Source organism: Hyperoodon ampullatus (genome assembly GCF_949752795.1).
Source record: "Hyperoodon ampullatus genome assembly, chromosome: 11".
NCBI lineage: Eukaryota > Metazoa > Chordata > Mammalia > Artiodactyla > Ziphiidae > Hyperoodon > Hyperoodon ampullatus.
The window spans coordinates 50,156,148-50,184,042 of record NC_136924.1 but is presented as its reverse complement, the minus strand read 5'-3'; the positions used below and the strand labels follow the sequence as shown (position 1 = coordinate 50,184,042).

The following is a 27,895-nucleotide window of genomic DNA, read 5'->3' as shown; positions in this document are numbered from 1 at the left end:
AATGTTTGGAAAAACTTACATCCTTTTAAAGCAGTTGATACTTCCAATTATATTTCATTTTTCAAGGACTATTATCATTACTCCCTATAGAAACTCAATTGATGTATTCAATGTGAATCCATTGTGTCAAAAATACTTCTATCAAATAATCCTATAATATTTGTACAACCAACAGGTTATGAACCTTAATATGCAGTATAGTATAAAAGGTAAAAAAGTAACATTTTAGATGTAAAATAATGATTAGACCCATCAGAATTCTAGATTCTCTTGGGTAAACTTAGTACATCATGGTTTAAAAGAAAACCTGTGAATTATTTACAAATCCCTCAAAATCAGAGGAAAGTTATTAGATTTCCTTTTTTTCCCCTCCCTGCCCCTCTCTCTCTCACTTCTCCCTTTCTTTCTTTCTCTCTCTGTCTCTCCCTTTCTTTCTTTCTTCCTTCCTTCCTTCCTCCCGACCTCTCTCTCTCTTTCTTTCTTTCTCTTTCTCTTTCTCTCTCTCACTTTCTTTCTTTCTTTCTTCCTTCCTTCCTCCCTCCCTCCCTCTCTCTCTCTCTCTTTCTTTCTTTCTTTCTCTCTCTCCCTTCTTTCTTTCCCTCCTTTCTTCCTTTTCTAAGTCATGAGTTAAATACCATGCAGTTAGCAATGTATTTTAATAAAATAAAAATATGTTCTTTGGAGGGAAGTATACCCCTCTTTCTTTCCTTTCTTATTTTTTTTTTTAAAATTGAATAAGTAGTTAAGTGACTGACAATAGCCATGGAAGATATTTTGTTAGAATTTTCTTGACATTTTTGGCTCGTGAGATTCTAGTTACAGGTTCTGGTTATTGGATTAAGTTGTGTCTGGAAATAAATATTTACCTCAAAATATTATTTTAATATTTAATACCTGAAGTTCTCTTAAACTTTTTCCATATAGTAAAGAAATAGTGGTGTTTTTTTATAGCAAGTATTTTACTTTAAAAATGTTTATTATATTATTACATGCACATATACACAGAAAAATGATACATATCATTATGATATAAAAATACACAAGAGTGCAGATGTAAGAAATTTCACACACCACCTCTTCAACTAGAACGTAGATCAAGAAACAAAATGGTATCAGCATCTTAGAAGCTCACTCATCTTTATTCCAATCTCCATTCTCCCCACCCTAAGAATTAGCCACTTCTAATAAAATCGAGCAGTTTTGCCTGCTTTTGTATATTGCATATAGATTGAGTCATTTTATATGCACTATATTTTTGGGGGGGGCTCTAAGTCTTTCTCTAAATAATATTTTTTGTGAGATTCATTTATGTTGTTGCATGCGGCTGTAGATTATATGTTCTCAGTCTGTCTAGCATTGCACTGTGTGCATATATCACAATCTATTGATCTATTTTACTGTTGATTGACGATTATGACTGTAATGAGATTTGAGCTAGTATGAAGAATACAATCTACTCTTAAAAAGTATGGAATTTGAGACCAAAGAGATATGAGTCTAACTTGATGTGTGACCTGGGGTGATTTACTTAATTTCTCTTGGGGGGGAATGCATAAATTAAACGAGTTAACCTTTCTAAAGTCCCTTGTACAGTGCCTGGTATGTCAAAGGAATCCCATAAGAGGTAGCTATAATTGCCCATGTGGAGAAATGCTTGATTTAAATGGCACAGATTAGCTTATTCATGGCATTTTCACTTGGTAGGGAAGGAGAAAGGAAGAGAGACAAATAATGTGAATATCGTAATGGGTCTAGTCTAGTATAATGAAAAAACTTTGGTGTCAGAAAGGGTTTGTAGATATCCAGTTAGTTACTTAGATACTGTGTAACATTTACCTTCTATAAAATGAAGGAAATAATGTTCTTTACTGAACACTGTAAAGATTATAATGACATAAAATACATATCCCGTACATTTTCCTGCTTCTTTAAAACAGGAAAAAACAGCCCTATTCTTAGAATATTGTTTCCAAAAAGTTAGAGCAGGTTGAAAATCAAATATCACATTGCAAATACTACTTTGAGTGACAAATATTCTGTGATGGAAATGAAGGATCTACTTTGCCTGCAGTCGGCAGATAGCCAGTTAAACAGGTGCAGATCTATTTTCTGTTATTTGTATGAAGATAGGCATAGCTCCTAAGGTAAAGATGCATTCAGAGCTACAGTGTAATTGGAATGACTCTAAATTACAGTGTACTGAAGGTAACCACTAAACAGACAAGTGTGGGTCAAGTCCATTTTTGTTTTGTTTAGAGTAACAGTAGGATTAATTTAGAAAAACAACATGAGAAGTCTGTAATTCTGTGATGAATAAAATGACACTTGTGAGCAAGGGGTACAAAAGAAGGGGATAGATTGTGGAAGAATTACCATTACAGAGCTGGGTAATTTCCTTGGCAAAAGTAAGAAACTCTCCTTCCTTGGACAAGATTGTTCCACATTTGATACAAAAGTAAGGAGGTCTGTCATGAGTGGTCAACTCAAAGCAAACAGAATTTTCATTGGTGTGAGCTCAGAGGAGAGAGGGCAGCCAGGGACTAAATTGAGAGTGTATTCCTTTGTGTTCGTGAAGAGTTACCCATATAATTCCTTTAGTTTTTATATTCATATTCTTTCTCTCCCTTGGTTGGATTTCAACAATATCTGACCACTTCCATTTCATTTTTTTTTTTCATACTGGTTATAGGGAGAAACAATTATGGAACCTGAAAATCAAACAGGTGGATTTGGGAAATGAGAAAGGAGTTCTGAAATGATGACTGCTTTCTGCTGCCATTGAGGTTTATCCAATTTAACAGACACAAGATGACTCAACTGGATTCAGAGCTACAATAATTGCTGAGGAAGATAACTGTGGATACATGGGGTCATTTGGATATTATAAACAAAGGACATATGAATACTGTGAAACTACCAGCAGAAAGTCTCATAAAAACAATGACCCACAGTCAGGGGCAGATCCAAGTTTCGTGGGGCTTGACATTTATATAATTTTGGGGGGCCCTTTATACAAAATTAAGTACAAAAATGAATACTAAAGTGAAAAAAGTCACAATAAGTTACTGGAACTTTGGAGACTGAGATCCTTTTTTCTCTGGCAACTGCCAGAAATTCTCACCCAGAAGTGTTTGCTGATTGCAACCTCACCTTTGCTTTCCCCTCCAACACTGAAACCCACAACAACCCCTCGGGTGCACAGGGGTCCTTGCAAATGAGGCCTGGCCATTAAGCTTCACTGGTAGCAACCTCTGCCTACAAGAATTTTCCGCTGTAGCTTACCTTATCTTGTTTGAGAAGCCTAAAATTACCGTGAAACATAAATAACAGAAACTTTCCTTCTGATGCTTGCCATTTCATTGTAAGAACTAAAACCTCACACACCTATCCCCTATCTGGACCTCGGCCGCGCAACTTGTATCAGTCCTAGGTTTTACGGGTACCGGGATGGTGTCCAACTGGGCCTCGGGCTACTCACCATGCTGCACGCCCACAGCGGGAGCCTGCGGCGACCGCACTCCGCTTGCGGCTAGGGGCTGGGGGCGGGCAGCGCGCCAGAGGGCGAGCCCGGGCCGCGCCTCCAGCTGATTGGCCGGGCCCGGCCCCTGGGGGCGGGCTCTCCCCCCCAACTCGCCAGGCCCGGGGTGGCTATATTGGCACCGTTCCTGCTAGGTCGGGTCGCTTCCTCGCTCTGGGCTGGACGCAAGGAGAGGGCTTCTGAGGGCTGTGCGGGCGCAGGAAACAGAGCGAGGCTGCCGACTGCGAGCCGGAGGCTGCGGGGCTGCAGTGCGATGAAGCAGTGGCTCAGCGAGCGGAGGCTGGCGGTGTGGCGCGACGGGCCGGCCCGGGGCCGGGGCTGCTGCTCCGGAGGCTGCTGAGGCGCCGCGGCTGCCGGCGCGGAGAGCGGCGGGCGAGAGGGAGGAGAGGCAGCGGAGCGCGGGGAAGCCGGCGGGGCGGCGGGCGTCTCTGGTTGGCCTCCCCGGTCGGGATCCCCCCGGTGGAACCATGCGGGTGGCCAAGTGGCTGACGGGGCTGCTCTACCAGCTCTCGCTCTTCATCACCAGGTCTTGGGAAGTTCACTTCCACCCCAGGCAGGGTAAGGTCACCGCGGGGCACCTTCAGCAGCGAGGTGGGGCGCGTGCCCGAGTGGGACGGGCGGACGGAGGCGGGGGGAGCGGCTCTGCCCGCTGGAGGACCCTGGCCCTGCCGGGGCTCTCGGGACTCCGGGATCAGTCAGCCCCAAGCATCCCCGGAGGTTGCGGCTGCGCGGTGTTTCGAGGAATCGCGCGCGTGGCACACGTCTCCCTCCGGGGACCACGCGGCGGGGACGCGTGGGGCAGGGTGGCGCGGGCGCCCGCGGGGCACGAGTTGGCGGCGGCAGGGAGGCGAAGAGGGGCGCGGGAAGGAGGTGCTGCTGAGGGCTCTGAGTGTCAGGGTCCCTGCTTGGGGAGGGTGGAGCGAATCGGGGGTGTGGGAAAGCAGGCAGGCACACTCACAGAGCGCACGTGTGTGTGTGTGCGCGCGCGCTCGCCAGCGTGTGTTCTTTCGTCGCGCCCCGCCGGGGGTATGGGGACCTGGGGCCTCGGCCCTCTGGCTGGGACGTTTGGTTGAAGAAGTTCGGCGCTGGGGAGGTGGAAACGGGTAGGGACTCAACGGCCGTATCGCTGTGGTTGCAGAAGCCTTGGTGAAGACACTGGCCTCCTACGAAGTGGTGACCCCCGCGCGGGTCAATGAGTTCGGCGAAGTGTTCCCAAAGAGCCACCACTTCAGCCGGAGGAAGCGCAGCGCCGAGGCGCTGGAGCCCACGCCGTTCAGGACCCACTACCGAATCCGCGCCTACGGGCAGGTCTTCCAGCTGAACCTGAGCGCCGACGCGGCCTTCCTGGCTGCCGGCTACACCGAAGTGCACTTGGGAGCCCCTGCGCTCCGGGCGGAGGAGCGCCGCACGGCGCCCCCAGACCTGCGCCACTGCTTCTACCGCGGCCAGGTCAATGCTCAGGAGGATCACACAGCCGTCTTCAGCCTTTGTGGAGGCTTGGTAAGCGCCCTCGGGTCCCTTGGCATTTTCTTGGGATCCATCCTTGCTCGTTCAGGGAGCTGGGCATTGGCTTTTCCCGAATGGGCGGTTGGTTGACCCAAGAGATCAGAGTGGGCCACCAGAGGGATTAACACCTAGATGAACCCAAGCCAGAGGCCACTCCTTCCTGGCAGTGGGGAGAAGGGTTTGGAGGATCAGCAAGTCTCTCCCTGCTGGGCAAAATTGACCCTTCTGTGCAAAGCTGCGAGAAAGAGTGTCAGATGCTGAGCTAGTCAGGAAGGTGGGGAGTGGCTTTCTGCTACACAGGAAGCGTGATTTCCAGCACGACGACAGCCTCCTTCATTCAGACACACCCATTCTGGACCATCTATTAAGGCAGACTCCCTGAATTTACTTAAATTTGTTCCTTGAATGAAGAATGATAGAATGAAAAGAGAATGAACAAATGAAAGGTTTGAAAAGAAAGAGTTTTTGTTTGTTTGTTTTGTTTTGTTTTTTTTGCTACTGTGGGGATGGCCATTAATCTGTGAAGTACAAGATGGGGAAAAGGTTGAATATGCCAGTTTAAAATCCACTGCACTTAAAAATGTAGAGCATCTACAAAGATCTGGTGCCAGCAAATGAGAAATGATCATTAGAGTGACAAGAGTAAAAGATGTGGATTTTGTAAAAACCTCATTGTGGAGAGAGGAAATGAAATAAAACATTGGGTTCTATGTGTTTTATTTGTTTCTCTCCCTCTAAAACAGAGGTTCTAGACTTTTTTTTTTTTTTTTTTTTTTGCCATCAACTTTTCAGCATTCTAGGGGAAACCCAGGGCCTCTTCTCAGCATAATTTAAATGTGTAAAATAACATACATGTTATTTAATTGGCTTCCTTTTAACTACTAACAGTAATCAAAATGTTACAAGTATTAGAATTTGTGGTGTCATAATACACCCTCCATTATTAATGCGTTAAATAATATCTATTGGGGAGGGGACTACTTACTTCTATACTTTTGTAGTGGTAATGAGAATAAACAATCCAGATAGTTTTGTATTACATTACATTAGAGTTGAAGTAGCTATTATATTATTGCCAACAAAGTCACAATGTCTGTGGTTTTACCTACAATCATAATTGAAGGAAATGTTATGTATCAGAGGTTAGGGAAAATAAAAGATGTCTTTCTCATCCAAGTTCATGGAACCTCTGGTTGAGAACACTTACACTAAAACATATATGAACTCACTTTATCATTAACTCCTCTGATAAATACGTGTTCAAGAAGAAACAACTGAGAATTTGGCTACAGGATTCTTTCCAAGTATTCTAGCTTTTTTTGGGCAAATTTTAGATGAGTTTCAGAACATCAACATTGTTTACTCTTTGATGAAGTAGAAAATTGATAACAGTTCTCTCTAGGCTAAATGTAATACTTCCTTTCAGGGTAATTGATGTAAAATGTCTTCCTGGGTGTGAGTATTGGTCATTACTAAGTAGATTTGGAACATCTCTTTGTTCTTTTTTCTGCTATTATCTTGATATATATATATATATATATATATATATATATATATATATATGTACGTATACATATATATATGCCTTGGACAGTTTTCTTTTCGGCTGTAGATAAGTGTAAAATGCAACATCAGAATGGCAGAAATACACTAATATTTACACAGCCATCTACACATCAAAGGAAAGAAAAATATTCTCTTTTCTAGAACCTTTCAAAATGTTTAGTTTGTCTAGAAAATTCTAGATTTACTACCACAAATTTGTCATGGTCAGTATGTTTTGCGGTACGCGGGCCTCTCACTGTTGTGGCCTCTCCCACTGCAGAGCACAGGCTCCGGACGCGCAGGCTCAGCAGCCATGGCTCACGGGCCCAGCCGCTCTGCGGCATGTGGGATCTTTCCGGACCGGGGCACGAACCCGTGTCCCCTGCATCGGCAGGCGGACTCTCAACCACTGTGCCACCAGGGAAGCCCATGTTTTCTTGATTTAGTATTTAAGACATGGAAAAAAATTCCAGATGGGAAGCATTATTAGGAGTGATGTTTCTGCTCATGTTGATTCATAATTTTTGTGTAGTTCAAATTATTATTCAATATCTCCTTTTTGAAATCAGAAAACAGTTGGAAACGTTTTTAAGTCATAACAGGAGTTCATCCTTTCCTGTCACTGTGTCAATTTGGATATAATTGTCTAGTTATCATGCATTATTAATTTGATTTATGTATGTACTTTGCTTTTGGTAGACTTACTGATATTATCAGAGTTTGATTTAACATCTAAAACATATTTTCATACCTATGTAACTCAGCTTTATCTCCGTTTCTCTGTATGTGTAGGGCTGTGTTGAGGACATCAGTCACAGCAGAGATAGAAAGTTTCCAGTAATACAGCACATAACTAGAGGTACCAGGATCTAAAAATCTTTAAGAAGTATGATCAGGACCCATTATAAGTCTAAATCACTGATGAGATTAGTGACATTTCTTTGTCACTAATCTCCCTTGTGATATTAGCACTATAACGGATATTAGCTGTATATTTATGATTGTTTTATTTCTACCTCGACTCTATCCTTAGCACTCTTTAGAATAATAGTTTCATCAAATGGTGGAACTTCTGGTAGGTTTTAGAGTCCATTTATTATTATATCAGATTCCTGTTTTTTAGTCTCAGATTAATCTTTAGATCCAGATAAAGTTGTGTTACCCACAACCTGGACCAGCTGAGTTTTTGCAGATCCTCCTTGATACAATGCCCAAGATGTCAGTTAATGCTCACTTCCAGCCCTGCTCCTGCTGCTTCCCAGTTCATCTTTGTGACTTTGCATGTGTGCGCCTGTGATGATTCAGCTTTGATTTTTGTCAGTCCATTAAACACTAAAGTTGAGATTTACTGAAGGACTTTTAGAGCCAGTCCTATTGAAGTTCTCTTTTGCTAGTTGCTCTTTGCTTTTAGTTTTGCTTTTAATCATGAATGGATGTTGTACTCAATCAAATGCTTTTCCTGAATATATTGAATGAGTGTGTGACTTCCTCATTTTTTTTCTGCTAATGTTCATTGTCATGGCTGGATTCAAGCAAACGTTGACCATTGATGAAAACTGACCTCATACAGGGCAATACAGTGTTCTGAGGCCTCTGTATTGCTTGGGAGGAAGGTGGGTAAATCATACTGTCCTCCAGTTCCTCTAGCCTTAGATGTCCTTTATGCATCAGTCTCCTTACATTTTTTTGGCCCCAGCCGCTGAATTCTGGGCCTGAGAACTTGTGGCTTTTCTTTGCTCAGTTGGGGCTCACTGACTCTTTCCTACCTGGACTCTCTCTGTTGCTGCGTGTCCCTCTGAGTTCTGGATGCAGCACCTATTTGGCTTCTTGTCTGGCTGCTGCATGTGCAGCCTTCAACACAGGGTCACTTAGCTCCTGCTGCAGTGCTCTCTCCGTATAAGGTGGTTTGGTGATGCCATTGGTAATCTTCCAGACCCCTCTAAGGCTCTGAGACCCTTCATGGCATATGGAAGTCTAGGGGGACTTGATTCCTCCCTTCGCCAAACTCTGCCACACCTCTTATTTCAGTGAGTGCATGTGTGTGTGGGGGGGTGAGGGGAGGGGCTTGTAGAGGCCCCTCCCTTGAGTCCCACATCGCATGGGGACTTGGCAGTCTTGGCAGTCTCCAGGGGCTTAAACCCCCAGTGGAGAAGTCAGCGCACATACATCTTCCCAGCCGTATCCGTTGCCTCCATCGTTCTTTTCTTCCTGGAATCCACGGAGTTCCCCTTTCACACCTCATTCATTTGAGCTGTTCCCCTTCCATCTTCCCATTTGAGGTAGCATCTACCTTTCCTTTCTCTGGTGGCTACTGAGGAATGTGACTTTTAAAGGAAGGGAATACAAACCAAGTTACTACTTTCCAAATATCTCTGTACATACAACCATTTAAAAAAATGGACATCACAACATACTTATTGATTTCATTCAGTTGCTAGTGTTGCATTAACCTCAAATATATAAACTAACATTTTCTTTTAATTTCTACACAGCTACTTTTTCCCCCCACTTCTAAAAGTCTTAGTATTTATGTGTTTTTCTCTTTCACAGAACCACTGAACCATGACTTGTATTGTTTAGTTTTCTTAAGTGTTTTGGGCCCAAGAACCAGAGGGGCTATGAGTCTGCCAGAAATTTTCTTTGTTTCATGTGGGTATAACTTTTGCTTTTCTAATCTTTCCTTCTCTGTAAGTTTTCTTTCTTCTAAGTGTAAGTATTTATCACATAATTCAAACATTTCTGATTATTTATTTTGACATTTCTAAAATCTATAGTAGATATGAAAATAGAGCCAAATCATAAAATTACCTATATGTAATATAATGGCTAATCAAAATCTGTTTTTAGTTCATTGATAAAGTCACAGAATATATAGTTAACAGGCATTAATATCTCTAGATTCAACCCTAAACTTTGTTTTCATGGCCATATTATCTATTTTCTCACGATGTTGATACACTCTTGCCAAACTAGAGGTCAGTATTCCATAAGTTGTAATATTTGGGGCATATCCTTGTCAGAATGGCATGTGTAAATTGTACAGAGGCTATTCCCAACAACCCCTGTCCGTCTACCAGCTCTCTTACATTACCTGGTGGGTTCCCTTCTTCCAAAGGCCCTCAGGGACTAACCAGACCGCCTAGACAATTAGCTTCGCTGTTTCTTGGTGGGATTTGAATCAATGCAGTCTTTTTGGTTGAAAGAAACAGTTTCCAGATGTCATAAAACCAGACATTGCATCTGGCTTATACAGTATTCTCACGGAGTAGCTTGCAGTGGCTGTGTGTACTTTTTTGAAGTTTCTCATGTGAACCATTCTGAGGCATGTCAGGCACTAATGCCCTCTGATGACTGATTATTTAGGTGCTGTAGTACCTCCATGTTCAGACAGAAGATAAATGTATGGTAACTATCCGTTGTGTCTTTACCAGTTTTTGTCTTCTTGGAAAACTTTATTTTTTAAACTTCCTATTTGCTCAGAAGTCACATAGCCTCAGGTCATTACACATGCCATTCTGTATTCATATTTTTTTGTTGGAAAATTCATAAGGATCCCTTTTAGTTATTCCTATACTTAGTCAAATACTCAAGCAACACTAGGGAGAATTTCTTATTCCTCTACCTTTAACATTCGAGTGTTAGCCTAGGTCCTCCACGAAGCAGATGTCAAGGTGGGATTAAATGTGCAAAGAGTTTAATATGGGAAGTGTCTGTGTTAGAAAAAAGGAGCGAGCAGTGGAGTCTGAAACAGGTGAAGAGAGGATGAAAATGTTGGGTAGAAGCATCCCAGGCTGCCGGGCAGTCTAAGCAAGGTTCAGCAAAGCCCCCCTCAAGCCAGATTTGCCTGGGACAATGGTGCCTTGCCTCCTAAGAATGAGTTTCCTCTTCATATCCTTGCCACACTCAGTTACTGGCTGGAGTGGTGCATGGGAGATATGGTTGGGGCACAAGCACGGATGGATCTCAAAACCTGGAGTGGGGGTCCTTGGTCAATTATGCTCAGCATTCTCAGGGCCACCACATAGTGACACCGGGCACACGTACACACACTCAATGAAAGTAGTCTGTTAAATACTGTTAACAGAGGCATACATGGAGTGCTGGGTGAGCTTTGAGGAAGGAGGGAGTAAGAGTGTTTCGAGACCTGGGCTGGAGGAGGCTTCTCAGCTGGACTTTGAGGGATGAATAAACATTTGGGGATGTGAAAATTCAAGGGCTTCTTGTGGGTCTCTGCAGCTGAAGAGTAGGGTGGATTAGGAGGTGAGGGTGAAAGGTAAGGTTGAAGTCAGATTAAGTCCTGGAATGTACTGTGAAGGCATGAAGGCTTAGACTGTAGATGGTGGGTTAGTTTGGTGTGTTGAGAGGGGTCTGCCCTTATGCACCATTGTGCAAGGAGCAGGGGAGACAGCGAGGCACTGAGAAGACCACCACTGCAGTAAGGAAGACCCCTGTAAAGGTGGGGAATGGGAGCCGCAGGAAGTAATGTGGTTGCAGTGGCGAGAAGAGTTGGGTCCCTGTGGAAGGTGCACTGTGAGACCAGTGGTTCTCAAATGGGGCAGTTTTGTCCCCCCGGGGAACATTTGGCAGAGTCTGGGGACACTCGGTTGTGAGAGCTGTGCAGGGGGCAAGGGAAGCTACTGGCATCGGGTGGGTAGAGGCCAGGGATGTTGTTAAACATCCAACAATGCCCAGAATAGCCTCCTACAATGAAGAATTATCAAAATGTCAGTAGTGCTGAAGTTAAGCCACCTTGTAGGAGACCCATTAGGATTTTGGACCAGAAGAGCAGACAACCAAAATGGTTCTAATGACTCTGACTTAAATGACTGAGTGATCCTGTAGCCATTAACCAGGAAAGTTAATAACAGGAGAGGTGGCAAGAAAGAGATACTTATTCTAGAAACATTTGTTTGATTCTATCATAGGTTTACTTTAATCTTCATAATAGTTTGAATTTATATTAACTCTTCTTTTTGTCTAGAATGTCCTTTGCCTTAAACTCCCACTCATCTTTCCAGATCCATCCTGAGCCTTCCTTCCTTTCTCCGTCTTCTCTAGAAAGAGCTGACCAGGTTGTGTACATATATCTTTGTTAAGTAATATTGCTTTATAACATTTTGACAATATATCATGAACATCTTTCCATTATACACCTACAGAGTAGTTCTTTATCATTTCTTACTGTTTTAAATTTCTAATTGTTATAATGACTTTGGGCTTCATGTCTTTGCAGATAGTTTAGTAAGAGGATGGCAGAGGCTGTCCTGAGAACCACTACCTGGACCCCACAGGTCAAAGAAACGTGGCCATTTCTTTGACAGTTCTCTCCACTTTTAGTGAGTTAATGTGACTTCAAACATACCTCAGTGCCTACAAAAAAGAGAAATGTTACAGAATTTACTCCTTGGTGATGTTGCTGGGACACTATTTATGTAGCTGAGTCATTTGGCTGCATGCATCTTGGGTAGATGGGTCCAGAGTCTGTCTTATTTTCTTGATCCTCATGGGTAGGGGCGTGGTGAGAGAGCAGTGTCTTTTTAGGTGAGTATCAGCAATGTTTCCTCTCACTTTTATACTGGAGTTCTGGAATTGCCCTGTGGAATGGGGAATAAAGAATGCTACTAGAGGAGAGAAGACTCTCTTTTCAAAAACTTTGCAATGAATCTTCTGCTTTAGGCTTCTGCAGCCAATTACATATTCTTCATATCATCGATTCATTCATTCAATGTGTGCTTATGTATAACATGCTATTTCCTAGGTATGATCAGTGGTGTTATAACGAGGAACTGTCAGGGGAAAATATCTTTTGCATTGAACAGAGTACCCTAAAATAAAGATGAATCTCAGAGTTAATCTTCATGACCCTTTATTACATAATACTTACACTCTGCTTAGGGTAAAAAAGGGTAGCTGTAACATTTGTGTTTTTAGTGGAGACTTTTCCATCCTATATCAAACTATACTCACTTTCAAAACAGTTACTGACATCATTTTAACACACATTGTCTTTCTAAGGAAGTTAGGTAGGTAGAATTATTTGTTTTGTTTTATAAGTCATGGAACTGTGGTTTGAGATATGAAGTGGCTTGCCCAAGATTCCATGAGTGCAGACCCAGGACTCATACTCAGGCTTTCTTATTACAAATAGCATCAAACTGATTCTAACATGACATATGATTAAAGATTGAGAAACTAAACATTTTAGTCTTCATGGTAGTAATTACCAGTGATTCAGTCCTTAAATGAAAATCCAATTTTATTAATAATTGAGAGCAATCTGTTACTAAAATAAATTCTCAGTATTGGCTCTAATTAATTGCCTTGTTTAATAGTACCTTTATTTTGAACTAGTTCTATAGCTGCCAGTGCTTATGTGATAACTGTAAATGATTTGGGAAAAGAGTCCAAATGGTTTACATTTTGTGCTTGTTGTTCTTACCCTTTAATAAAATCTGAGAGTACATTATTGTTTGTGGCTATAATACATGTGTTTGCCATGTATTTAGAGAAAAATATATGAATGAATGTCAAAATACTGAAATAAGAACATTTTGGAAAAACTATTGTATAAAAATTCTCTAAACATAAGAATTTTGACCTATAAGAGTAAATTGGAACCAGTTGCATAATTACTTGCTGCCTTGGCAAATAGAAGATCATTGCTTCAAGTAATTGGGAACCCCTTGCCCAAGTGAAAACTAGTTATGCTACTTTTAATAGTCATCAAAAGAAAGACTTTGGAATTTGCTCAGCATTTCTCATGAATCAAATTGCAGTGTCCCTCCACAGATAGGCAGGTTGCTAAAAATATGGCATGATCTAAATATAATTCTATGAACCACCTGTTTTATTAAGTCCTCCAATGCCTTACGAGGTTCCTTTCCGAGTTGAAAAAAAAAATTAAGTGCTTCCTTAGGAGGCTTTAGGCAAAGCTCTAATATTTTTATTTTTTGAAGAGAAAGTCCTCTGCAGTGGGGTGGCTTATAGATAAATTGCTGGAAGCAAAATGCTCTTAAGTCCTTCATTGATAAATACAGGCAAACCCCTTTGAGGACAAATTATTTTTTCTTGAAATTACTCTTTTAAGCATGAGGTTTTGTTGAAGAAAAGACCTCTGGGTTATAAAGGCAGTATTATTAGCAGGCTAGAGTGTTCTAGCATGATTAAAGGAAGTGCTGATGGACTCGATACAACTATATTCATCTTTCACATGAGAGTGCAGGTTGGACCCATGTGTGGGTTTATTGGAACATTATCATAGAAGTACCCCATAGTCAGATTTTGATCCAAAAAGTATATAAAAAAAGTTTTCAAGGTATAGATATTTACAGTATTGTTTGGGAACAGTGTGACATTATTCAAAATAGCTTTGGGATGAGTAACAAGCTGCCTCATTCCTATTTGTATCTTTTACCAGGATGCTATCACATTTCTTCTGCTCAGCATGCTTTTTAAAAAAGGTAGAAAGTGATTTTTTCCCATGGGTCCATTTACTCATGTTTCAAAAGTAGTCTTTGTTACCTCTAAGTATAGTTAATTATTTTTTCTGGGAAAGCAAAGAAAGCTGGAACTTTGGTATGTATTGAAAATAAGTGATTTGTAGTTATATTTGGAAAATAAGCACTTGTAGAATGAATGAAATATGCTAGAGTATAGTATACTAGAAAAGTATCTAAGAAATAGATGAATTCTTTATAAATTTTTCTATTTTACAGACTAGAATTTCAGTATATCTGATGGAATTTCCTTAATTTTTAGGCCTTTTAAAAATGTATAATCCTAATATACTAGCACATTATGTAACCAAGAGCACCTACACATTTTACTTTTCAGCATTAAAAGAAAACAAAATCATGTAACTATATCTCAGACACGTCCCTAAACTATTGTAACTTAAGAATATTAGAGGGGAAAAAAAAAAGGATTACTAACAGGTATATGGGGGGAAAATCAGGTACTTTACCATGTTACAAAAATGTTTATTTTGGGCTTCCCTGGTGGCGCAGTGGTTAAGAATCTGCCTGCCAATGCAGAGGACGTGGGCTTGAGCCCTGGTCCGGGAAGATCCCACATTCCATGGAGCAACTAAGCCCGTGAGCCACAACTACTGAAGCCCGTGAGCCACAACTATTGAAGCCTGTGTGCCTAGAGCCCGGGCTCCGCAACAAGAGAAACCACCACAATGAGAAGCCCACGCACCGCAACGAAGAGTAGCCCCTGCTCGCTGCAACTAGAGAAAGCCCGCGTGAAGCAACAAAGACCCAACGCAGCCAAAAATAAAATAAATAGATAAATTTATGTAGAAAAATATTTATTTCTACAGATATGTGTTGAGTGCCTGCTATGTCTCAGGCAATGTTTTAGGTTTGGGAACTGTAAAAATAGTAAAGACTTTGGTACCTTTAAGGAAAGGTCGATGTGGTAATAATTATGAATATAAAGAAGAATTTATGACTCTAATTGCCCTAATCATTTAAACAGCTTGCAGTGACTATTCAGTTAAAATAGTGATTTACATATGCTCTTTACAATGGAATTTAAAGCAACAATTTCAAAGTTATTATCCCTAAATAATTTAAAGATAATTAAGAAATGAAAATGAAGCCTCATTCACTAAAACTGCTTATCATAGCATCCATAACTTAGTTATTCATTTCTGAATTGGTTTTTCACAGAAATATGCTTTTCTAAGTGGAAACTTGCCAAGTTTTGCATGTAGGTAAATGTACATTTGTGTATTCAGAGGCGTGATGAGTGCTTTCCAGTGTCAAACATAATGAGTGCAGCCTGCCCCTACCTGTTGAGCTTCTGCTGCGTATCCCCTTGATGGCAAAGTTTCAGCCTCACTGTTCTCTGTCACTTGAACCTGCCAAGCTTTTCCCCATCACTGGGCCTTTCAGTCACCGCTCTTCTGTTTGCAGTATTCTCCCAGAGTTTTCCGTGTCTACCCCCTCGTTATTGTAGCCTCAGCCTAGAGTGCCTCCCCCCACCCTCTGGGATTCTCTGTCTCCTTGCCTTATTTTCTTTATTGTACTTGTTACCACCAGGCATATTACATTTTTATTATCTGCCTTTTCCCATATAAGTATGACTTCTTGGAAGGCAGGGATTTCTAGATTCCTAGAACTCTGCCTGCTCATTAAATATTTGTCAGCTGTCTTGTAGGGTTTATCAGAATTGGTGTATGATCAGCACCACAGTGCATTGGGTTAAGGCACGAACTGTGGAGCCAACCTAACTGGGTTCACATCTTGGTCCTGTCACTTACTAGGTGTAAGACTTGGACAAGGTACTTAACCTCACTGTTCCTCATTCATCTCACCTGTAAAGTGGGGATAATAATAATTTACCTCAGTTATTATTAGGTGGAAATAAATTATAAGTGTATATGAATGATGTCTGCTGTATAGATCCGAGTTAGCTATTGAAATTATGATAAATGCCTACCCTCGATGATTTAGCTTCACCAAACTAGAGAAAGAGATTTATCGGTCAGAGCTGACCATTTGAGGGATTCTTTCCACTCTCTTGACTACCAGTGGGTGCAAGTTCTTTCTGTTTCATCCCTTGCTGTCTTAGCAGCTGCACAAAGATATTATTTAATCTTCTGAAGTTATCGCTTTGACTCTCCTTCCTCCTCCCATTTCTCTTCAAACCTGTTGATAATTCACCAACGGAGCCCTTCTCAGAATGTTTTCAAGTGACTAAGATAAATTACAAAATAAACCAATTTTATTGAAATACAGTTATCAGGATATTAAAAATATGTAAAATTTTACCTATTACCACATTAAATAAGATCTAATGGCAGATGTAATAACACAATCGTTGAGCATAAACAGTATTTTGAGATCTCAAACATCTTCATATGATGAAAATATCTGCACTCCACTGGCAACATCACTGGGGTTTGTTGCCCACGTTCACAGTTGAAGAAAATTCTAACTTTCAGTTATAGGTTCATGGTAATAAAAATGCAATTTTTTTCTCACCTGCTTATGGACTCTTTTTATTATAACAGCCCTACATTCAAGAGTTCATATTCTAGCTCCACCTTGCATGTCCAGATTTGTCCTACTTTTGCTCAATATAAGCTGAGTTTACAAAAAGTAGGAAATAATCTCTTTCTTGGTTTAACAGATATTTATTGTGTACCACGCTGGCTGTGTGTCAGGTACTGTATAAGGCAATGTAAATTCAGGGTTAGGTCTCTTCCTGTATGAAGCCTGTCTAATGAGGGAGAACAGTTATAAATAGCAAACGAATATATAAATACAACATCGTAAGTGCTCTGAAGAAATCAAACAGTAGTAAACTCTAAAAAAGTAATATATTTTCATGGGCTTCCCTGGTGGCGCAGTGGTTGAGAGTCAGCCTGCCGATGCAGGGGACACGGGTTCGTGCCCCGGTCCGGCAAGAGCCCACATGCCGCGGAGCGGCTGGGCCCGTGAGCCATGGCTGCTGGGCCTGCGCATCCAGAGCTTGTGCTCCGCAACGGGAGAGGCCACAACAATGAGAGGCCCGCGTACTGCAAAAAAATAAATGAATGAATAAAAAAGTAATATATTTTCAGGATTAGGGGTAGGGATGTGGTTACCTAGTTAGCTGGCAAAGGAAAGACTTTCTGGGTAGCTGCTATTTGAAGCTGAGACTTGAACATGAGATGGAGTCCACCAGGCAGGGGGCTGTGGCAGGAATATGAGGTGAAGGGTGGGAATTGGGAACAGTATATATGAAGTACCTGAAGTGAAAAGGATGCTATACCTAGTCCTTCCTAGGAATCCATCTGCTTTCTCCCACCTCTACCTGTACTGTTTCTCATGAATCCTAGCATTTCTTTAATAGCAACCAGGCAAATAGAAATATTTAGTTTTTTTTCCCTTCCTTTATTACACAATGGTAGTATACTCTACATCCTGTTTTACAGTTTTATATTTTGGTATAATAATTATATTGGAGGTCTTTCCATATCACTACATAAAATGTTTATTCTTTTTTGTCTATAACAATAAGATATTCCATTATATGGTTATACCATAGTTTATGTAAATATACTTTAACAGTGGACTTTTGAATTGGTTCCAATATTTTGCTGTTAAAAACAGTGCTGTAGTTAGTAACCTTAATGATGTTAGCTCAACATGCGTAGAAATGTACAGTATCTGTAGGATAAATTTTCAAAAGGGGAATTGCTGTGTTAAAGAACAAACACATTTGTAATTGCAATAGATATTGCTAAATGCTTTGCATTGTGATTGCACTAATTTACATTTTCAACAGCTGTGTATCAGAGTGCCCGTTTTTCCACAGACACATTTGAAGTATGTTATAAAACTTTTAGAATTTTGCCAGTCTCATAGGTGAAAATGGTTTCTCAGTTTAGTGTTAATTTCTGTTCTTCCTGAGTGAAGTTTAACATTTTTTTGATTGGTTTTGAGTCATGGTTAGAATGACCTTCCCTATTCCAAAGTTAAAGGGGCATTCTCTCATGTTACCTTCTAGTGCTGTTACAGTTTTATTTCAAAAGTTTACATCACTGACCCTTTGGAATTTATTCTGTGTGGGATGTATCCAAATTATTTTGTCCAGATGTTTGCCCACATGTCACAATCTATTTATTAAATATACTCTTTCCTCATTGATTTGAGATGCAGTCTATATACTAATAATACTAAGTCCTATGGTTTAGGATTTATTGCTTGCCTTTCTTTTCAGTTAATTGGTCCGTTGGTCTCCTCATATGCCAGCATTGGAGTATTTAACTAATGTGGCTTTATAATATTTTAATATCTTGTAGTCCTAGTCCCACCTCACTGTTTCCTTATAATTATCTTGGTTATTTCTTTTTTCTGTATCTACTTTGGAAGCAGTTTACATGTTAAAAAAATCTGTTGGTATTTTTTTGAGATCTTGTTATATTGACGAACATGGCAGGTGGTTTCTAAGTTCTCTTCCTTTGTTCTCTAGTAGGCCTTTGACATTTTACAGGAATCTGACAAATTTGTTTTATTCCTGGGCATTTAACCATTTTTTTTGTAAATTGGATTGCTCCATCCATAGTATCTTCTCCCTGTTTTTTATACACATGAATATTATTGAAGCCTGTGTATTTTCTCACTGAATTCACTAAGTTTTTTTTTTTTTTTTTTCCTGCGGTACGTGAGCCTCTCACTGTTGTGGCCTCTCCCGTTGCAGAGCACAGCCTCCGGACGTGCAGGCTTAGCGGCCATGGCTCACGGGCCCAGCCGCTCTGCGGCACGTGGGATCTTCCCGGACCGGGGCATGAACCCGTGTCCCCTGCATCGGCAGGCGGACTCTCAACCACTGCGCCACCAGGGAAGCCCTCACTTAGTTTTTATAGTAGTTTTTCAGTTAGTTCTTATTTGTTTTACCTATGAAGATGAAAGTTTTAACTCTTCCTTTCCAATTTTATGTTTCTAATCTTTTATCTAATTCTGTTGTCTAGGACAGGTGATACTGGGCATCCTTATATTCCTGATCTAAGTGGGAATGCCTTGCATATATCTTTGTTATACATGATACTGTCTTTGGGCTGTGATAGAGTTTATCTTGTTAAGGGAGCATCTACCTATTTATATTTTATTGATGTTTTTAACATCAAGAATGGTGATTTTTTTCAAAAGGCATGTGATTTTTTTTTCCATTTGTATAAGTGGTTATGATGAATTAAGATTTCCAATATTGAGCCATAGTTACATTCTTATGATAAACTCCATCCCGTCATGTATTTTTCACACATTACTGACTTTTGTTTGTTAATACAGTTCTGGACTTTTAGCTTGATATTCATATGTGAGCTTGTCCTGTATTTGTTTTGTTTTTCTGGGTTGTTGTTTTGTTTTGTGCTGTCTTTACCAGGCTTTGCTATATGTTTGCACTAGCTTCATAAAAATAACTTGGGTTTTTTTCATTTTTGGGAACAGTTCAAATAACAGTGGAATTATCTGCTCTTTCAAGGTTTGGTGGAATTCCTCTATGAAATCATCAAGGCCAGGAGTTTGTGTGATGTGACTCTGACATCTTTTTCTATTGTTTGGTAGAAAAGGGGTCTGTTTGGATTTTTAACATTTCTGGAGTCATTTTGGTAAATAATATTTTCCCAGAAAATTATCTCTATCATAAGTTCTCCCTCTCACTGTCTGTTTTTCTGCTTTCCTCAGGCATTTGCATCTTGTAACCTTCCTCTTCCAACTGCTATACCATCACTGTCACCATAATTCAGGTTTTGTTACCTCTCTTCTGGGCTATAGCCTCTATCTTATAACTGCTAGTATTCTACCATATGGTGTCACTAGATTAAATTCCATGTCTTACAGTCTTATTCATCCCTTTAATATATGTTATCCAATATCCGCTATGTGGTAGACATGACAGGCATGCAGAGAAGAATACAGGCAAAGCTCTACTCTCATGGACTTATATTTTAGTGGATGGTATCAGACAAGAAACAAATATAAATAATAATCTATCAGATAGTGATAAGCATTATGGAGAAAAATGAAACTGGATAGTGGGGATAGACGTAGGAGGCTGGGTAACATTTTTAAATAGGGTCATGAATGTTGACTAGGGACCTGAAACAAGTGATAGTGGGAGTGAGCAGGGAAAAGTGCTTGAGGCAGGTTTAGAAAGTGCAAAGGTCCTGAGGTGAGAGAATATTTGTCATGTTTGAGGAATAGCAAAGACATCAGGAATGGAGCTGTAGAATGAGCCAAGGTAGAATGGAAGGAGGTGAGGTCAGAGCTGTTGGTCATCTGTGTGCGGAGGGACTGGGTGGTGCAAAGGGGTGGGCAGATCACGCAGGACATTTTGGACCATGGTAAGGAATTTGAATCTTACCGAATGACATGAGAAGTCACGTTACTTTTTTGGTTTTGTTTTTTTGATTTGAGAGCAACATGATCTAGACTTAAAAATTACTGTGACTCCTCTGTAGAGACAATAGAGGGCTATTGATTTAGTTCAGAAAGGAGAGAAAGTTAGGTTAGATCATGGGTGTAGTGATAAAATTTGGGAGAAGTGGTTCGATTTCAGTTATACCTTGAAGGTTGAGCCATTTACATTTGAAGATGAATTGAATGTGGGATTTGAGAGAGACCCATCCTTGGTTTCTCTCTAAGGATTTTTGTCCTAAGCTATCTGAATAATAGTGTTGCCATTTACTGAAAGAGGGAGCGTTGAATAAATAGCAGGTTTGGACTGAAAAGAAAGAGTTTGTCTTTGGACATGTTGAGGTTGAGAATGCTACTAGGAAGTGTCAAAAAGCAAGTTGGATATTGGATTCTGGAATTCAGGAGACAGGTCTTTGAGAAAACTCTTCAATGGCTCCCCATTGCTTACAAATTCTAAATTGCTAGTGTCACATTCAAGATCTTTTATCTGACCCCAGCCTTCCTTTTAAGTCTTGTCTCACTCTATTACCTTACATAGACCAAAGCCAAAGAGGCTTTCTTACTTCTAGAATGTGCTAAGCTTTTGGCCATTTTAATGCCTTTGCCTATGCTATTCTTTATACCTGGAATACCTGTCATTTCTCCTTGGTTTATTGGAATATTATCCAGTCTCCATGACTTTATACATAAGAGGGAGAAGTGAGCCAGGAAAGAAACATTATGTTTAGTTGATGGCATTTAGTGAATGAACTCCTGGATGTCTTGTTTCTGTGCTCTCATTTTAACTTGTGGCACAGCGTGCTTTCTCTGCTTAGTGACAGAAGAAAATTAATTTTTATTTTCTTTATTTCCAGATGGGAACATTTAAAGCACATGATGGTGAATATTTCTTAGAACCTATAATGAAGGCAGATGGGAGTGAACATGAAGATGATCATAACAAGCCACATCTTATATACAGACAGGAATTAAAGAGGAACTATTTTCTGCAGTCTCACAAGCCTTGTGAAGTTTCAGGTAAACTATGAAGTAAAACTCTTTACAGTAAAAGTATACTATTTAAATCTTTTTCAGGTTAGAATTTACATATTTTCCTTAAATATTGATATATATGATATTTTAAATAAATTTTCTTGACCTGTAAGGATCCATTAGAAATTATCTGTAGGCAATTTTGTTGTAGACTAAATTTGAATCCAAAAATGTGTTCAGTAGAGTTGACCCTTGAACAGCATGTTACATAGGGGCACTGACGCCCTCACAATTGAAAATACATGTATAACTTTACAGTCAGCCCTCCTTATATTCAGTTCTCCATCCATGGATTCAAACAACCATGATCATGTAGTACTGTAGTAAAAATTTAGTGAAAAAAACTCACATAAGTGGACCCGTGCAATTCTAACCCATGTTGTTCAAGGGTCCACTGTATACGAGATTTGTAGCAAAGAATCAGAAAACTTTTATTTCAGTCTGTTAGTCACAGTAGTATGATTTTTCTCAGCAAAATTTTACATGATTAAAAAAAAACTGAACCTAAGTAACAATAACATGTTGCTCGATTTTGCATGCTTTTAAATTTGCATGAAGGAAGCATTGCAGATCGTTTTCTGGGACTTTTTTGCTTAGCATTGTTTCTGAGGTTCATCCACGTGGGTACATGTAGCAGCTGTTCATTTTCATTGCTGAGTATATCACAGTTCACATATCCATTTTCCTGTGGATGAGCTTTTGGGTTATTTGCAGTTTTTTGCTATTATAAACAATGCTGCTGTGAAATTTTTTGTCCTTATCTCCTGTGTTTGAGTTTTTCCAAAGTATACACATAGATACTAGAGAATTCCACATTGTTTTGCAAAGTGGTTTTTATCAGTTTATATTTTCAGCAATATATGAGAGATGTGTTTTTTTTCATTATTTCCTATAAAATTCAGACTAATGATTTATCATAGATTAGAATCTAGGAATTGCCAGTTTCTATAAAGTGTAAGTCTGTTGCTAGTAGAATACTTGTACATTGCATAGAAGTTGTATTAAGAGTTGTGTCCATATATGTACATAAATCTTCACTGTATCATTTTGTCACCCTGTCACTCTATGAAGAATGGAGAAAAGCACCTGCAGTTATCATCAAAGTACAAAATCTAGACAAAAGAGTGGGATTAGAAAGGATTTATTTGAGATTGTAGGTGTCCATAAACTATAGTTCCAAACACTGTGATGCCATCTGTTTTGGGATATAATGATATGTAGGCCTTTGAAGGTTTTCCCTGGGAATGCACTTCTTAACCTTTGCTATTATAAGAGTGCCATTTTGGAGTGGTTCTCACTGTGTCTAAGGCCGTGTTTTAAGTCTATTGACACAATAGATGCCTTTCTTATGCTTTTAATATGAGCATAAGGGTTTCATTTTTGTGGCTTCAAAGAAAACACAAATGGGTACAGCTCCAGAATAGAATTCTACAGAAGGCAGCTTATGCTTGTTCTGATCTACCATTCAGGAGCAGCTTGTTTAATGAATTGTTTAGCTTCTTAAGAAGAAAGCCACCAAGTAGACACTCTGAATGCATAAATGTTTCACATAATGATATGCAAGGTTTTGCATTCACAATCAGTGTTCATTATCAGAAAGAGAATGGTTCAAGAAAAGCCAGGCCCTTTTGTTTAAAAAACCAAAAAACTTATACTAAGTTAGATTTATTATAAAGCTACAAATAACAAGCAAGTAGAAAGCTATGGGATTTACTTTTAATCATGATATTATTTCCCACAAAATTTATCTACTAAAATGTTAAAAGTAGTATCATTCTTTTCAGTTCTTAAATTACCTACATTTTTAGGTATAATTAACATGCATATTTTTAATCACTAAAAAAGGCAATCAATTAGTGACCTAAATACTTACCTGTTAATCATCATCTTGTTAGTAAAAATGGAGAGTTATAAATGTAATTAGTAAAATGTTATCAAAGGCTTTTTTCTTCTTCCCCAGTTCACATATTGTTGTTCAGAAATACTTGCAGAATCTTACATATTCTAAAGGTAAACCTTCATTCAGGAGAATTCTTCAAATAGGTAGGCCTAAAGATTTAGCGCTTGAACCAAAAGGATTAATTGGAAAAGGAAAGGTCATTTTCCTCCCATATTTCTATTGATTTTAATTCATTACAACCCTAAAATGTTGTAATTCATAGTGACTTCGCCTTGATGCATTAGATTAAGTTGTTTTTAACATCAGATTTCACCATGTGCCTTGAGGCCATACGAATTATATTTGGTAGCCAAACCTAAGACTTGTGGATGCCAGGTTCCCAGGTAGACATCAGACTTAGTCTAAGTAAAATCCAGTGGAAATAGCAAAACAAGCCCATAAAACCCATGAAATGAACAAACAACCACATAGTAACAAAATTAAAACCCAAGGGAGAGGGAAGCCCTGAAAAGCCTGACAGGAATGAAAATAAACCTCTGGATTCTGTTAAGTGTGGTTCTGCTGTTGTTTATCCTCCAAGGCGGGTCAGAGCTGGTCTGTGTTCTTCAGGGGACCCGGTGAGCCTTGCTCCCTTTCTCCCATTGCAAATTTATTCATTGAGTCCTTAATATATATAAAGGAGGAAACTGGGTAAGACTTGAGTGTTTCTCTTCATTTAGGTTCTTCAAGCCCAATGGGTACAAAAGAACACAAAAACAGAAAAATTGCAAAACTGAGCGGAGGCTGCCCTACCTGTGTTAGGAGCAGATCAAGCGGCTGAGCAACAAAAATTGCCCTGGGTTTCACCAAGGAGGTGACATTTAAACCATTTAATTTTCATTGTGAAGGCTTTATCGGTATTTTCTAAGAAAAAAAAAAAGGAAGATGGACTTATATTAAAACATCTGCGGGATTTGTTTAAGTATGCTAAGAAGATAGACATAGAGATAACTGCCTTTGAAAGAAGAGTTTATTACTTACAGTCCCCAAGAGACATGCCCCCCTGGCTCTCATGGAGAAGCACCCAGCTTGGTCAGGAGGTGAAGGAGGGAGGGAAAAGCATGGGCAAAGGCTTTGTTTCTGCAGTGACGGGAAGTTTTTACACAGGGTGTCTCCTGTTGGGCAGGAAGTGAAACACTGATCACAATTTGTGGTTTGTGGTCGGAAGGTTCGTAATACGGTTTCAGTGTGCTTGTTGAAAGCTGGACTGTGGCGGACATATAAACATCTTTGGCTGTTAGTTTGGTCCTGTGATTAATACCAACTCATCAGTTACAAAAACTACAGCAGTTGGTTAGGACAGACCTCTAGATAAGGGGGAATAATATTTGTGTCTTCAGCGTCCTGATGTGTGTGAAGAAGAGTGTAGGAGGTAAGGGAAGATGAGGCCGTGAAGGCACACAGGCCGACTGAAAGGGCTCCAAGGGTCTTGTAGGCTATTCCAAGCCCTGGGGAAATGAAGAACTTCCAAAACAGAGACATCCTATCTTATAACGTATTACTCAGCTGGCAGATTATTATTTATTTATTTATTTTAATTTTTTTTGCTGTATGTGGGCCTCTCACTGTTGTGGCCTCTCCCGTTGCGGAGGACAGACTCCAGACGCACAGGCCCAGCGGCCATGGCTCACGGGCCCAGCCACTCCGCGGCATGTGGGATCTTCCCAGACCGGGGCACGAACCCGTTTCCCTTGCATCGGCAGGCGGACTCTCAACCACTGCGCCACCAGGGAAGCCTGGCAGATTATTTTTAAAGATAACTTTGGATTTGAATAAGAAAAGACTGAAGGTAGAAAGACTGAATCCAAGAAAGCAGCTATCTTGTTAACAAAGGACGTGTCAAACAAGTAAAGTGCACATAAAGAATAAATTAAAGATGATTTCCTTAAAGCATTTCCTTCAATTTTGATGATATGATAAAGATTTTTTTTTTGTGAGTGATCAATTTGGATATTTCTGTGAATGTCTGAGAATTGTCTTCTTAATAAAATTATATTTATAGATTATTTTCCTTTCCTTTAAAGATAATTAATCAGCATGTGTTTGGGGAAACCCAGAGGTATCTTTAGTGTCAGCAGAAGCCACGGTTCACTTAGTAAGCTGGGAGTCAGGGAACAGAGTTCTACTTCTGGCTCTCTAACTGACTTTGAGACCTTAACCTCTCTGGGTCTTAACCTAGAGTAGGTAGTGAATGGCTGATGAATTTAATGGTTCCTATTTAAGTCAAGTTTAGGAGTTTCTATCTTAGATACCTCACAGATACAGGAACGCAGTTACCAGAAATGAGTGAAGTGAGGTGTCATTAGGACGTTGAGGTGTCCTTAGGGCAGTGGAATAGACATGCTTCTTGCAAAAGGTGCATTGGAAGTGTGGGACCATTATGACCAGATCCTTTGTATCTTACAGAGAAGCTGAAGATCTAAGATTTTTTTTAAGTGGGGGAAAAAGATAGAAACATGAGAGCTGAATTTGGCCCGTTGGCTGCCAGTTTGCAATCTTTTAATGATTTCTAAGGTTCCTGACATTTATAACATTTTATAAATTTGTGGGTAGAGAAGGAGGTACCATTAATCTAGGAAGAGAGGATTATAAATATGGCTATGACAATGGCCAATATTTTGAACTAATAACTTGTTAATGGTATTTTTAAGAGTCAGCTCAAGCTTCTAAATATTTATAGAAATGACTATAGAGATCTCACTCATTTGCCCACCCTTTATTAAAACTACGCTCTCAGGGCTTCCCTGGTGGCGCAGTGGTTGAGAGTCTGCCTGCCGATGCAGGGGACACGGGTTCGTGCCCCAGTCCAGGAAGATCCCACGTGCCGCGGAGCGGCTGGGCCCGCAAGCCATGGCTGCTGAGCCTGCGTGTCCGGAGCCTGTGCTCTGCAACGGGAGAGGCCACAACAGTGAGAGGCCCGCATACTGCAAAAAACAAAAAACAAACAAAAAAAACTACTCTCTCAAAGATCTCTTATGAGCTTCTACTTGCCAAAAGCAGTCATCTCTCTCAGGCTTACTGTTACGTCATTTGGGGAGATTATTTCTCACTCTTGATCAACTTTGGCTTCTCTGACACACTTTGTGTCCATCTTTGCTGCTTTTCTTTCTTACCTTTCTTCCCATTTCAGTTCCTGGTTGTTGCTACTTTACCATCTTCTAAGGTAAGCATTTTTTAAAAGTGCTCTTCTTGGCCACCAGTTTACACCATTTCTTATATAGTCTGTGATTTTTTTGTACTTCTCTAATTTTAACTACTAACTTAAATGTTAGAGAACTTAAAAATGTTTATATTCAGCTTGTTTTGAGATGAAATCTCAGGTTTACAACTGCATGATGCTGATGTTTTCTTGGATGTCCCAGCGACATCTTAGACTCAATACATCTAAATCCGAAGCCATTCTCTCTTCTATCTCGCTCTTCGCCTGAACCCCCAAAAGAAGCCTTTATTCTTTTGGTGTCCAAATTTATGTCTAAATCAAGCAAATGCTATAGTGGAAACTTAACAAGTATTGCTTTTTAAAGCCTTATTCAATTAACTAGAAAAGACTGATTTATATTTGAATAACAAATTATTTGCCTCACCCACTCAGGTTTTCCTGTTTTGCTTTATTTGTTCATCAGTATTCTAAAGTGCATGAAAATAGTGTATTATTTTCCTAAGTGGCTATTCTTCAGTCTTATTGTACTAGTAATGTTCTTAAGTTAAATTTCATCCCAAACCAAGGAAATATCCTAAACTGTGAATTTGACCTATTAAGATTTTGAGACTGTAAATGCTATGGAATAGAGGATACATATATATGGTTCTATGCTTTTCAAAGCACTCATCATAGTCATATGTCACTTATCCTTAGAGTAATTCTGAGCTATAATCATCCTCAACTTATGCATGTTTTCTGTGAGGGGAAGACCTTGTGGTGCTCTGACAATTGTTTGTTCCACACGTACAGGGTTATTTTATTAGCTGACCTGTTTTACCAGTTGTGTGCTCTGCTTTGCCATAATTGTGAAATGTGCGTGTGTTTAAGAATGCATTCCAAAGAGAAGAATTAGTCTGCTATACTTGATGCTTATTTTGTGTTGCATTATTAGGCCTGTGGCAATTCCCAGAGCTTTGAAGTCCTATTTTATTTGTGAAGTCTTGTATTATCTAGTTTTACTTATAGTGAAGTTAATGATTCCCACATTGGGTGAATTGTGTGAAATGGGCAAATGAGGAAGGGAACCAATATGCTAAGAAACAGAAGGTATGTTTATCCAGTCTGTCAGGTGTATTTTGAAATGTATATATCATGATAGGTAACTGAAATCCTCTATATTTTAACTGTGGTAACAATTGTTCTTCCAGGAAGGACTACCCGAAAACTACATACTCTTTAGAATTAAACAGTTTTTAAAAATCTTTCTTTCTCTGTATTGG

At 39.8% G+C, this 27,895-nt stretch overlaps 1 protein-coding gene across 1 annotated transcript in view; it reads left to right on the top strand.

The window, feature by feature from the left end:
* Nucleotides 1–3,999: 3,999 nt before the first annotated feature.
* The window catches only part of ADAMTS20 (ADAM metallopeptidase with thrombospondin type 1 motif 20), a gene marked incomplete at its 3' end in the record, with an annotated part of 187,940 nt that continues 164,044 nt past the window's right edge, over nt 4,000–27,895 (top strand). The window contains exons 1-3 of the mRNA XM_079715292.1: nt 4,000–4,096; nt 4,677–5,038; nt 21,357–21,519. Coding sequence (XP_079571418.1) covers nt 4,006–4,096; nt 4,677–5,038; nt 21,357–21,519 — 616 coding nt within the window. The 5' untranslated portion in view covers nt 4,000–4,005. The remainder of the gene's footprint in view (nt 4,097–4,676; nt 5,039–21,356; nt 21,520–27,895) is intronic.